Source organism: Rhinatrema bivittatum, chromosome 3 (genome assembly GCF_901001135.1).
Source record: "Rhinatrema bivittatum chromosome 3, aRhiBiv1.1, whole genome shotgun sequence".
NCBI classification, from domain to species: Eukaryota; Metazoa; Chordata; class Amphibia; order Gymnophiona; family Rhinatrematidae; genus Rhinatrema; species Rhinatrema bivittatum.
In genome coordinates this window covers 99849942-99862739 of record NC_042617.1, presented here as the reverse complement: position 1 = coordinate 99862739, position 12798 = coordinate 99849942, and the positions used below count along the sequence as shown (strand labels likewise).

At 51.8% G+C, this 12798-nt stretch overlaps 1 protein-coding gene across 8 annotated transcripts in view; it reads left to right on the top strand.

Moving 5' to 3' along the window:
• The window catches only part of MKKS (McKusick-Kaufman syndrome), an 85182-nt gene that overhangs the window by 61448 nt on the left and 10936 nt on the right, over window positions 1-12798 (top strand). For all 8 annotated transcript variants that reach the window (XM_029593526.1, XM_029593525.1, XM_029593531.1 and 5 more), the window contains one exon: window positions 12665-12775. In XM_029593526.1, the coding sequence (XP_029449386.1) occupies window positions 12665-12775 (111 nt within the window). The remainder of the gene's footprint in view (window positions 1-12664; window positions 12776-12798) is intronic.

Genomic DNA, 12798 nt, shown 5'->3' with positions numbered 1-12798 from the left:
AAGGGAGGAGTTGGAGCCCCTCATCCCTTTTGTCCTCCAGGAATTGGGGTTGGAGGGGGCCTCTGTGGATACCCTCACGGACTCCTTGCCTAAAAATATGGACCCGGTCTTGGCGGGACTCAGGGCTCCAGCAAGCTCTCTTCCATTTCATCCCATGCACAAGCTATTGCTCCTGTGGGAATGGGAGGCTCCTGAAGTGGGACTCCGGGTGGGGCGCGCTATGGACAAGCTATACCCCCTCCCGGAAGACGGTTTGGAAATCTTGAGAAATCCCTCTGTGGATTCCTACATCTCTGCAGTCACCAAACACACTACCATTACGGTAGAGGGATCGACTGCCCTGAAGGATGGGCAGGACCGCAAGCTTGAAGCGCGCATGAAACGCATTTTCGAGGTCCTGGCCCTGGGGGTCCACGCGACTGCCTGCAGCAGTCTCATGTTGCGGGCAGGTCTTGGATAGACCCAACAGCTACTCGGGGCCCAGGATCTTCCGCCGGCAGAGGCGGAGCAAGTGGAGCGTTTAGAAGCCGTCATCGCCTATGGGGCTGATGCGCTCTACGACCTCCTCCGCGTCCAGGCAAAAACAATAGCCTTGGCAGTGTCTGCGAGGCAACTCCTTTGGCTTCGCAATTGGTCGGCTGACCCGTCCTCCGAAGCACAGTTGGGCTCGCTGCCCTTCAAAGATAAGTTGCTGTTTGGGGAGGACCTGGAAAAGCTTATGGATTCCTTGGGGGACAGTAAGGTCCATAAGTTCCCGGAGGATCGTCCGAGACCAGCACACTCCTCACCCTCCCGTCTTCGATTCCGGGGACAGAGACGGTATACCTCACGCGGACGGGGTGGTGCCACAAGGGGTTATTCTTCTCGGTCTCAGTCTTGGTCGCAGCCCTTTCGTGGACGTTGGCCCTTTTGCGAGGGCCAGCCCGCACACACCACCCCTAAGCCTGCCACTCAATGAAGGTCAGCCTGCCCATTCCTCGATCCCATTTCTGGGCGGTAACCTCTCCCTTTTTTTCGAGGAATGGGTCAAGATCACGTCGGACCAGTGGGTCCTAGACATTGTACGAGACGGGTACGCCTTCAAGCTTGTCCGTGATCTACCGGATCTCTTCCTATTCTCCCCTTGTGGGCGCTCCAAACAAGAAGCGGTGGAGCAAACCATCGCCAGACTACTGAGCCTGGGCGCCTTTGTCCCGGTCCCGGAAAGAGAGCTTGGCGCAGGCCAGTATTCCATCTACTTTGTCGTTCCCAAGAAGGATGGGGCTTTTCGGCCAATCCTGGACATCAAACAGGTCAACAAAGCCCTCAAAATCCCGTGTTTTCGCATGGAAACCCTATGAGCGGTCATCGCGGCGGTTCGCTCCGGAGAGTTCCTCGCCTTGCTCGATCTGCCTGTCCCGGTCCACTCAGGGGATATGGTCCCCCATTCAGTCTCGCTGGCACATCAATCGGCTGGAGGCCAGGGCGGTGCACCTGGCTCTGCAGGAGTTCTTGCCCCTCATACGCGGCAAAGCGGTGAGAGTGCTATCCGACAACACCACCGTGTCGCACATCAATCGTTAGGGGGGCACCCGCAGTCACCTGGTAGCCCTGGAAGCCAGCGGTCTCTTTGACTGGGCGGAACGACACTTGGATTGCCTGGTGGCCTCTCACATTGCGGGCAAGGAAAATGTTCAAGTGGATTTTCTCAGTCGCCAATCGTTCGATCCGGGAGAGTGGGAACTCTAGTAAGCAGCCATGGATCTGATCGTCAGAAGGTGGGGTCAGCCCCACCTGGACTTAATGGCGACCATGCACAATGCCAAGGCCGATCAGTTCTTCAGCCATTGGAGGGACCACAGCTCGGAGGGAGTGGATACTCTGGCTCTTCCCTGGCCTGCAGACGTCCTTCTGTACGTGTTTTCTCCGTGGCCCCTAGTGGGAAAGATTCTCAGGAGAATAGAACTCCACAGGGGACCAGTGGTCCTGGTAGCACCCGAGTGGCCTCGCAGGCCATGGTTCACAGATCTTGTCAACCTGGCGACAGACGGACCTCTGCGGCTGGGCCATCTTCCTCGTCTACTGCGACAGGGGCCCGTATATTTTGACCAGGCCGATCGCTTTTGTCTAGCGGCCTGGCTTTTGAACAGCAGTGTCTGAGGCTTGAGGGCTACAAGAAAGAGGTCATCTCCACCTTGCTTCGAGCCTGAAAGCAGTCTACTTCTCTAGCCTACGTGCACATGTGGAAGGTCTTCGAGACTGTCTGTGAGGAGTCGGGTGTCTCAGCTCGCTCCGCCCCGGTCTCAGTAGTTCTTTTTCTGCAGAAGGGTCTCTCCAAGGGCCTCTCCTTCAGTTCTCTCCGCATACAAGTTTCTGCTCTTGGCTCTCTCTTCTCGGATGGGTCGATGGTCATCCTTTACCGGCTCACCCAGACGTAGTTCGGTTCTTGAGGGGAGTCAAACACCTGTGTCTGCCCGCTTGCAATACTTGTCCTTCGTGGAGTCTCAATCTGGTCCTCCGGGCCCTGTGTTCTGCTCCGTTCAAACCTCTCCGTCGAGCTACTGTTTTCCTTGTTTCGATCGCCTCCGCTCAGCGGGTCTCTGAGATTCAAGCATTGTCCTGTCGGGAACCCTTTTTGCCAATCTCCGACTCCGGTGTCTCTCTCAAAATGGTGCCCTCTTTTCTTCCGAAGGTGGTGTCCGCCTTCCATGTCAACCAATCGGTAGAGCTTCCTGCGTTTTCACCAGACAAGATTGCGGGTACCGTTGGAGGCAACCTTCGTAAACTGGATGTCAAACGCGTTCTACTCGGGTATCTTCAGGTTACTAATGACTTTCGGGTCTCGGACCATCTTTTTGTCCTCCTGGAGTGGTCCCAATCGGGGCAAGCCGGCTTCTAAGACCACTATCGCACGATGGTTGAAGGAAGCCATTTCCTCGGCTTATCTCTGCCAAGGACGGTCAAGTCCGGAGAGCTTAAAGGCTCACTCACCCACTACGTTCTCAAGCTACTTCCTGGGCAGAGAGCCAATCGGTCTTTCCACAAGAGATTTGCAGGGCCGCCACCTGGACGTCCCTGCATACTTTTGCTCGACACTACTGTCTGGTGGATGTGCAAGCGCCAGTTTTTGGTTCCTTTGGACGGCAAGTGCTTCGAGCGGGACTGTCTCGCTCCCACCCGGTATAGGGAAGCTTTGGTACATCCCATGGTCTGGACTGATCCGGGTACGTACAGGGAAAGGAAAATTAGTTCTTACCTGTTAATTTTCATTCCTGTAGTATCACAGATGAGTCCAGACGCCCTTCCCTGTCTGTATTTTCTTTTCCTGTCCTGTCGAAGCTTGTTCTGCAGATTCACAGATTTTGATACCTAATTCTGTGCTATAATCCTGAGCAATTACACCGGAAGCCTTGTTTCAAGTACCAAGTATATGCAAGAGCGTATAGTCATACCACATTTCTTACTCTGTTCTACAGTTGCTCAATTGAGCTTTATGGTTACTTGCTTGATCCTGTTCTGGGTTTGTTGTTTTCTGCTTTGACAATAGTTATACTGAAGGGTTACAGGTTGGGCTCTGTCCTCATATAGGACACCTTTTCAGTTTTAGTCTGTCTCCACCTGCTGGAAAGGAGGCTCAACCCATGGTCTGGACTGATCCGAGGTACTACAGGAACGAAAATTAACAGGTAAGAACTAATTTTCCTTTTTGATGTGGGATGTTTACTATTTATGCAATTTCTGTTCAGACAGAATACGTATCTTTTCCTTGTCATTTTAAACAGTAAAAATAATTACCGGAGCTTTACTTTTTATTTCTGCCGTGAATTGAAATGAGCAGTGTGTCATACATGTGAGCATGGCCTGTCAGGTTTGTCACGATGGGAAAAAGGTTGAGAACCACTGGTCTGGAATATACTTAATTGTTGGGTACTTGCCAGGTACTTGTAGCCTGGATTGACCACTGTTGGAAACGGGATGCTGGGCTTGATGGAACCTTGGTCTGACCCAGTATGACAATTTCTTATGTCCTAATAAGTGTTCTAAAACAAGCAGGATCGTAACCCTCACACATGGGTGACAGCATCGGATGGAGCCCGGCATGGAAAACTTATGTCAAAGTTTCTAGAAACTTTGGCACACTGAGCATGCCAGCGTCCACGCGGGGTCCCTCTTCAGTCTCTCTTTTCTGCAGAGCTGTCATCTCACAGTAGTGGAGCTCATGCTCTTTTTTTTTTTTTTTTGTTTTTTGTGAAAAGCTTTTCCCAGTCACATCAGCGACGGATTTCCTGCCGGGCCTCTCTTGCCTTCCCCCAGCTTAGTGAGGCAGCGCGGTTAGTTTCTTTGTTCTTTGTGGTCGATTCCCGGCTGCTTTTCCTTCGGGGCCTGCTGGTCATCGACCGCTTGCAGGGTTGTTTTTCTGTGGTGTCGGATTTTCCTCTGTGCCCCCAGTCCCCTCAGACTATGTCCCTCATGGATCCTCGTGTGTATCCTCTGCCTGGGGGCATTGACAATGTTTAGGGGGTAGTTTTTGTGACCAGATGACCCCAAGGGTTGGCGTGCCCGCCTAGATAAAATGGACAAACTGTTTGGGTCAACGAAATCCAAACCCTTGATGCAGTGTTGGCATCAACTCCAAGAGGTCGCGGTGAACCTATGGACACTGAGCCTTCATTGTCCATTCCTCTGCCAGGTCCTTTAGAGTGCAGGGTACAACTGACAGTTGTCCGAGCCCTGCAGGGCATTGAGCCGACAGCCTCACTGGTGCTTCCACTAGTGCTGGAGCCAGAGACCTCAGTGTTAGCACCTCAATGTCGTCCTCAGCGTTCTTCCCATGCAGCCACTGCTGGTGCCTGGGATGCCGTTGATGCCCCTGCGGCCACCATTGCCGCCACCTCCTCCTGGTGCTATCCTTGTGCTTAGTTCTGAGGAGGAAGAAGGGCCTTCGCAGCCCGCAGCACCATTGAGGCCCTTGGTTCCCCTGGCTGGCATTGCCTGGTCCAGTGACGGTTCCTTTGTGTGCCCTCGATACCCTTGGTGCTCAAGCCAAGGGACCGGGGGAAGGAGCCCTCCACTGGTGTCTCCGAGTAACCTTAGTGAGGAAGACTCCCCATAGGACCCATGGGGGGATGATACCTCAGAGTATTCATCCAGAGGAGTGGCACCGGTCCCCACCTGAGGACCTGGCCTTTTCGAGATTTGTCTGGGCCATGGTAGAAACCATTCCGTTTCAGCTTCTGACAGAAGAGGATGCCAGGTATGAGAAGCTGGAGGTTCTCCAGTTTGTCGATACCCCGAAGGATGTGGTGGTTGTTCCCATCCATGAGATCTTCAAGAAGTTACTCCTTAGTATTTGGGAACATCCCATCTCTGTAACTCCGGTGAATCGGAAGGCTGATGCTGTTTATTTGGTACAGCATGCCTTGGGATTTGAGAGGTGTCAGCTCCCACATCAGTCGGTCATGATAGTCTGCACTCAAAAAGGCCAAGCATTCCTGAACCCATGCATCCGCCCCACCCCACCCCCTGGGTTGGGAGCACAGGGCGCTAGATGTGCTGGGTAGGAAGGTGTTTCAGGGCACCATGTTGATTGCCTATTTTGCTTTCTACCAGCTGTACATGACGCAGTACTCTCAGAACCTCTGGAAGCAGGTCCAGGAATTGTCTGAGCGCCTGCCCCAACAGCAGGACACTTTTTTGGCGGTCGTTCAGCAGGGCCTGGAATGTGGCAAACACGAGGTGCGCTCCACCAACGATGTGTTTGTAATTGCAGCTAAGATGGTGGCAGTGGGCATTGGTGCCTGCAGGATGGCCTGGCTCCAAGCTTCTGATCTCTGGCTGGAAGTCCAGGAGAAGCACACGGACCTCCTTGTACTGGCAAGAAATTATTTGGTGACAGGATGAGGGATGCTGTGGCTCAGTTGAAGGATCACCATGAAAACCTTCAGCATCTCTCTGACAGTACTTTGGACCAGCTGTCCTCTGCCAGTAAATCTTCGTGACAGGGCCCAAGGAGGTCCTTTTATCACCAGAGGAAGTATTATCCTCCTGCCTCTCATGCCTGTTCTCAGCGCATGGGCTCCAAACAGCAGCAGATACCAGCACCCCAGCCAAGCCCCACTACGGGGTTTTGACTTGTGAAGGAGCATAAGTCAATTGGCCATACCCTTGATGCCAAACCCTCTGGTCGGAGGCTGGCTGCGGTTCTTTGTGGACTGCTGGCCCAGTGTCACATCAGACTGGTGAGTTCTGTCCATCGTTTGTCGAGGATATTGGTTAAACTTCCTGAGTGTCCCCTCGGACTCTCCCTCTTGCTCCTCTTGGGGTCCAGCCTCGCATCAGGAAATACTCTTTGCGGAGCTCTCTGCCCTCGTAATGGCCAGAGCAGTCAAACCCATTCCACTGCAGCAACAAGGGCAGGGGTTCTACTCTCGCTATTTCCTGATTCCAAAGAGAACAGGTGGACTCCACCCTACTTTGGACCTGAGAGCTTTGAACGAGTTTCTAACAAAAGATCAAAGTGGTCTCTCTCTGGGCACCCTCATTCCCCTCCTGCAACGAAGGGACTGGCTTTGCTCCCTTGATCTGAAAGATGCATACTCCCATATCGAGATCTCCTCGATCACAGGAAGTATCTTCGGTTCGTCGTGGGTAAGAGGCATTTCCAGTATAGGGTATTGCCATGTCTGGCAGTAGTAGGTGTACAAATCCGCCGACTGGGGGTGCAGGTGTTTCCCTACTTGGATGATTAGTTGGTCAAGAGCGCCACCCAGGAGGGAATGCTTCTGTCCCTGCACTTGACCATTTGGGTGTTGGAGTCCCTGGGGTTTGCCATCAATTACCCAAGGTAATTGATGACAATACAAAGCCCACCACCGATCCTTTACCCTCAGGACCTTAATCTGGACAGTCCACACACCAGCTTTGAAAGTTCCTCTTTTGAATCTTCATACGACCTTTGACCCTCAGGACCCTCTGGACCTTAATCTTAGACAGTCTTGCTATGCTATGAAAGATCCTGTCTTGTAGCATCAGCCCCCAGCTCATGATTTTCCCATAGTTTTCAATGTTGAAAGACATAACTATCACCTGTATACCCCACCGATACATTATCATTCATTCATGTTATTTGACAAATTTTATTGTCTATTTTTATATATCTTTTAAATCTTAATACTTATTGTTTTATGTTCTCTTGTTCAATGATAAGTTCAATTTTAAGTTGATTGTTCAATGTAACGCCGCACGTTATCTGTTCAATACTCTGTCTATTGTTTAATGTAACGCCTTACCGGCGACAGTTTTGTTCTATGGAAACCGACTTGATTTGATATGTATATCGAGAATGTCGGTATATAAAAACCCTAAATAAATAAATAAGGTCCCATCTTACCCAGTCACCTCAGTTGAGCTTTATCAGCGCCCACCTGGAAACGGCTCAGGCCAGAGCCTATCTTCCTCGTGATCAGGTACTTGCACTGGTATCCCTTGCGGGAGTGGTTCACTGGAGCCGGCGGGTCTCAGCCCATCACATGCTTGCACTTCTGGGTCACTTGCTGCAATCGTCCATGTTACTCTCTTGGCTGGCTAACAGACACTTCTCAGTCAAACTAGGCAACTCAGAATCCACACGAGTCTCCCCCAAGGCTCCTCCCTCTCCTCCACCCTATTTAACATTTACCTCCTGCCACTCTGTCAGTTACTATCTGAACTCGGTCTCAAACTCTACCTCTAAGCAGATGATGTTCAAATCATCATACCAATACAAGAATCCTTATCCACCACGCTAAAATATTGGGAGGAATGCCTCACATCCATCAATTCCCTACTCACCAATTTACACCTTGCCCTTAATTCCTCAAAAACTGAACTCCTCCTCATCCACAACCACCAAACTCACAAACTCCCATCTCCCAACGACTCTGCTGCCAGTACCTTCGCCTCACAGCTTCCAGTACGAAACCTAGGTGTTCTAATTGATCCACACCTAAACCTAAAAAAACACATCAACTCCGTCCTAAAAGAAGGCTTCTATAAGCTCAACGTCTTAAAGCTCAAACCCCTACTCCATACTCACGACCTCAAAACAGTCATCCAAGCCACCCTAGTTTCCAAACTGGACTACTGCAACTCACTGTACCTAGGCCTCCCCTACTTCTGTCAAACCCATTCAAATGTTACAAAACGCCACCGCCAGAATAATCATGAATGCACGCAAATCAGACCACATAACCCCCCTCATAAAAGACCTCCACTGGCTCCCCATCCCAACACACATCCTATTCAAGACCCTCACCATCATACACAAATCCATCCACAAAAGCAACTCCTCCTGGCTCAGCGAACCCTTCAGATTCACACACTCCTCCCGCCCAACCAGAACAAACCGTAAAGGTACACTACACATCCCACCCCTCAAAAAAGCCTGCCTCACATCAACAAGGGATCGTGCCCTATCAATTGCTGGCCCCACTCACTGGAATTCTCTACCGACAAACCTCCGCCTCGAGCCCTGCCCATACAAATTCAGGAAAATGCTGAAAACTTGGCTTTTCCACCAGGCATATCCTGACTAGTTCCCTTTACCACTGCCACCTTCACCTCCTCACCTTGCAATTAACCCTCAGCGCCCTAAGCACTATCAGGCCTATCCAGTAACGAGCGGTAGGAAGAGCTGCGTTAGTGCCCGGCGCACCCGCGGTTGCCGCACGCACAGTGCAGCTCACCTACCGCTCGATCCTGTATGTAAATAGCTTGCAAATGCAAGCTGCGTCTAAGAAGCGTCCGTGAGGCGTTAGGCCCGCGCAACCCATTTTACTGTATAGAGCGCCTATACAGTATCCTGGGTGCGCGGGCCTAACGCTTCATGGCCACGCTGGTATCTGTCATTTCAAATGTCATTTGAAATGACAGATACTAGGAAGTCGGAATTGCCAGTCCCCTCTCCCCTCCTCCCGAAGCAGGGCGCGAAAAGCAGCCTTGCTCCGGGAGGAGGGAAGAAGGGACTGGCAGTGTAAAGCGGCGAAGCGACTTACTTTTTGCAGCCCCCTCCGGACATCGGACGACCTCTCCTGCCTCCAGCTGCTCGCGAAGATGGACGCCTGCACGGCCGCTGAAGACGTGACATCACGACGTTTGGCGTCACGGCATGTGATGTCACGTCTTCAGCGGCAGTGCAGGCGTCCATCTTCGCGAGCAGTTGGAGGCAGGAGAGGTCGTCCGATGTCCGGAGGGGGCTGCAAAAAGTAAGTCGCTTCGCCGCTTTACACTGCCATTCCCTTCTTCCCTCCTCCCGGAGCAAGGCTGCTTTTCGCGCCCTGCTTAGGGAGGAGGGGAGAGGGGACTGGCACGGGGGAAGCCACGATGTCCGGAGAGGGGAGAGGACGGGCAATCCTATGCTCGGCGACTTACTTTTGCAGCCCCCCTCCGGACATCGTGGCTTCCCCCGTGCCAGTCTCCTCTCCCCTCCTCCCTAAGCAGGGCGCGAAAAGCAGCCTTGCTCCGGGAGGAGGGAAGAAGGGAATGGCAGTGTAAAGCGGCGAAGCGACTTTACACTGCCACTTTTTTGCAACTTTTTTTTTTCGCTTTTTTTTTGCTTCGGGAGGAGGGAAGAGGACTGGGGCTGCCCCGGAGACCAGCATCCATGGACGCGGCCAGAGCAGGTGAGCGGGGGCTGGGGGAAAGCTTGCCGCCTACCCTTACCCCTGCCTCTAACGCAGGGGTAAGGGTAGGCAGTAAGCTAGCAGGTTAAACGGGCGGCAAAACGGCAGGGTAAAATAGCAATAGTCGGGGCGCGGGTTACTGGATGCTAGGGAATAGCTAATTCGCTCGTTTACATGCAATATACATGCCGCATGCGGAAGGGGTTGCCCGGGGATTTTAGGACGCGGTAAGGGTAGGATAAAGGGGGTTGTGGATCGCAGGAAGGGCTAACGCGGCCGGAAAGTGAGTAGAACGCGGGTTAGGAGCGGGGTAAACGCAGCCGCACTTTACTGGATAGACCTGTATGTTAATATGTAAATATATTTAACCCTTTAGTTTCAACTTTTCAGGCTCACATATAGAGCCTCCTTCTAGCTGCAGCACCTTTGTTGCAAATTGTTACTCTTGTTGCTCCCCTTTCCCCCCTCCCTGTTTTTTGTATTTTCCACCTTTTGTTCAGATGTAAACCGATATGATGTGCCCTCTAATGTCTGTATAAAAAAGCTGTTAAATAAATAAATAAATATCCGCAGAGCTCAATGAACCTTGTGGTCTCAATGGCAGTAGACCACCCAGGACCTCCAAGTATACAACTTCATTATTCCGCCTCTCCAGACCTCTTTGTCTTGGTGGGAGAGCCTGGCCAATTTGGAGCAGGGGGTTCCTTTTTCAGTCTCCCCCTCCCCAAGTTGTGCTTACCACGGATGCGTCAACCCTGGGCTGGGGCACCCATGTAGAGGGGCTCTGCAGTCTACTCAGTAAGGTCAGTGCCAGATGAGCTTCGAGCGATCCGTTACACACTTTGGGTGTTCAGGAATCGCCTATCCAACAACACGGTCCTGATCCAGACTGGCAACCAAGTGGCAATGTGGTACATCAAGCAGGGAGTATGAGGTCATTCCTCCTGTGCCAGGAGGCAGTTCAGATTAGATAGTGGGCTCGGTCCCAGGGCATGCTGCTACAACAATGTGGTGGTGGACTGGCTGAGTTGGGTCTTCCGCCCCCCCCCCCCCCCCCCCCCCCCCCCCCCCCATGAGTGGTCCCTGGATCAGGAAGTGGCAGAACGGATCTTCATGTCTGGGGAACCTGTGACATGGATCTCTTCACCTCGCCCTGTATAGGTGGGATGACAAACCAGCCTCGGATGCCTTTGCCTGCCATTCAGGCAAGGGCCTTCTGTACACGAATCAGTCTCCTGAAGCTCTGGTAAGACAGGGGGACCATGATCCTCATAGCCTCACATTGGCCAAGGCTGATCTGGTTCCTGTTCCTATGGGATCTTTCTGTCCAGGATCCGATCGCTCTGGGGACTTCCCCCAACCTCATCACGCAGAATCAGGGTAGGCTTTGCCATCCCAACCTCAGAGCATTGTCTGACGGCCTGGATGTTGGGAGGCTAATTCTGTAGCCCCTTGACCTGTCTGATGATGTGTCTTGGGTCCTGGTGCCTTCCAGGAAGCCTTCCACTAGGAAGTCTTACAACCTGAAGTGGAGGAGGTTCTCTGTGTGATGTGAGCGTCGCAGCTTAGATCCGTTCTGCTGCTCTACACCGAAACTGCTTGATTACATACATTTCAAGCCAGCATCTGAAAGGTGCAGTAACTCAGTCAAGGTACACATGAGTGTCATCAGTGCCTACCACCAGATTGTGGGTGGTTTACCCATCTCTGCAACCCATAGTGGGGCATTTTATGCGAGGTCTGCTACAGTTGAAGCCTCCCCTACTGCCTCCTGCTGTATTCTAGGACCTCAGTGTAGTGTTGGCTCGGCTCATGAAGGATCCTTTCGAGCCACTGCGCTCCTGTGACTTGAAGTACCTGACCAGAAAGGTGGTGTTTTTGGTCGCGGTCACTTGCAGGGTCAGTGAGCTTAAGGCTTTAGTGACATACCCACCATACATTAAGTTCTTTCATGATAGGGTGGTTCAGCGTACGTACCCTAAATTCTTGCCTAAAGTGGTGACTGATTCCATCTTAACCAGTTGATCATCTTACCCACCTTTTTCCCAAGCCTCATTTGCACCAGAGCAAACAGGCTCTGCACAGCTTTAATTGGAAGAGAGCCTTGGCCACCTACCTGGAGTGGACAGCAGGCCACAGGCAATCCACGCAACTCTCCATCCTTTTGACAATAGATTAGGAGTTGAGGTTGCCAAGCAAACCCTGTCTAACTGGCTGGCGGATTGCATTTCCTTCTGCTATGCGCAAGCGGGACTGCAGCTGGAGGGCCTGTCAGAACCATGGCGGCTTTGGTAGCCTACTTGAGAGCAGTCCCCCATGTCCAGGATCTGCAAAGCTGCGACATGGAGTTCTCTTTAATCGCCCGCTACTATTTGGACAGGGATGGCCGACACGATAGCAGCTTCGACCAGTCTGTCCTCCGGAATCTCTTTCAGCTGTAGAACCCAACTCTTCCTATGGCCCATTATTCAGCTTCAGGCTGTTTCCCTCTGTTACTAAGTGTTGCGCCAGTGTTGTGCCCATTGGCACTTGGTTCGTTGCTGGTTGGTCTTGCTATTATTTGGGAACAACCTGTGGTTAGGAATTCACCCATGTGTGAGAACTACCATCCTGCTTGCCCTAGGAGAAAGAGTTGCTTACCCTGTAGCAGGTGTTCTCCTAGGACTGCAGGATGTTAGTCCTCACAAAACCCACCCAACCCCTGCAGAGTTGGGTTTTATGTTTTTATTTTATTTTTTCGTAATTCCATGTTATGACACTGAAGAGAGACACCATGTGGACGCGTGGATAGTGACATGCTGAGTGTGCCGGTCAAAGTTTCTAGTGCCGGGCTCCATCCAATGTCACCCATGTGTGAGGACTAACATCCTGCTGTCCTAAGAGAACACCTGCAACAGGTAAGCAACTCTTTACTGCATTTCATTATATGAAAAGTCTATATGTCTTTAACACTTCTAATTGTATATTATATTGAGAATAGCAGTAGGTATAGTCTAAGTGTAACCATGCTGTGGTGTTTGTTTCAGCGTGCCTGCCATACCGCAGAGCATGTCCTGCAGATGACACTCAAGCAACCTTTGGCACTGCTGGGAGGAGGCTGTACTGAAACTCACTTGGCTTTGTACATAAGATACCAGGTAACTAACCCTCAGGTGGGGAT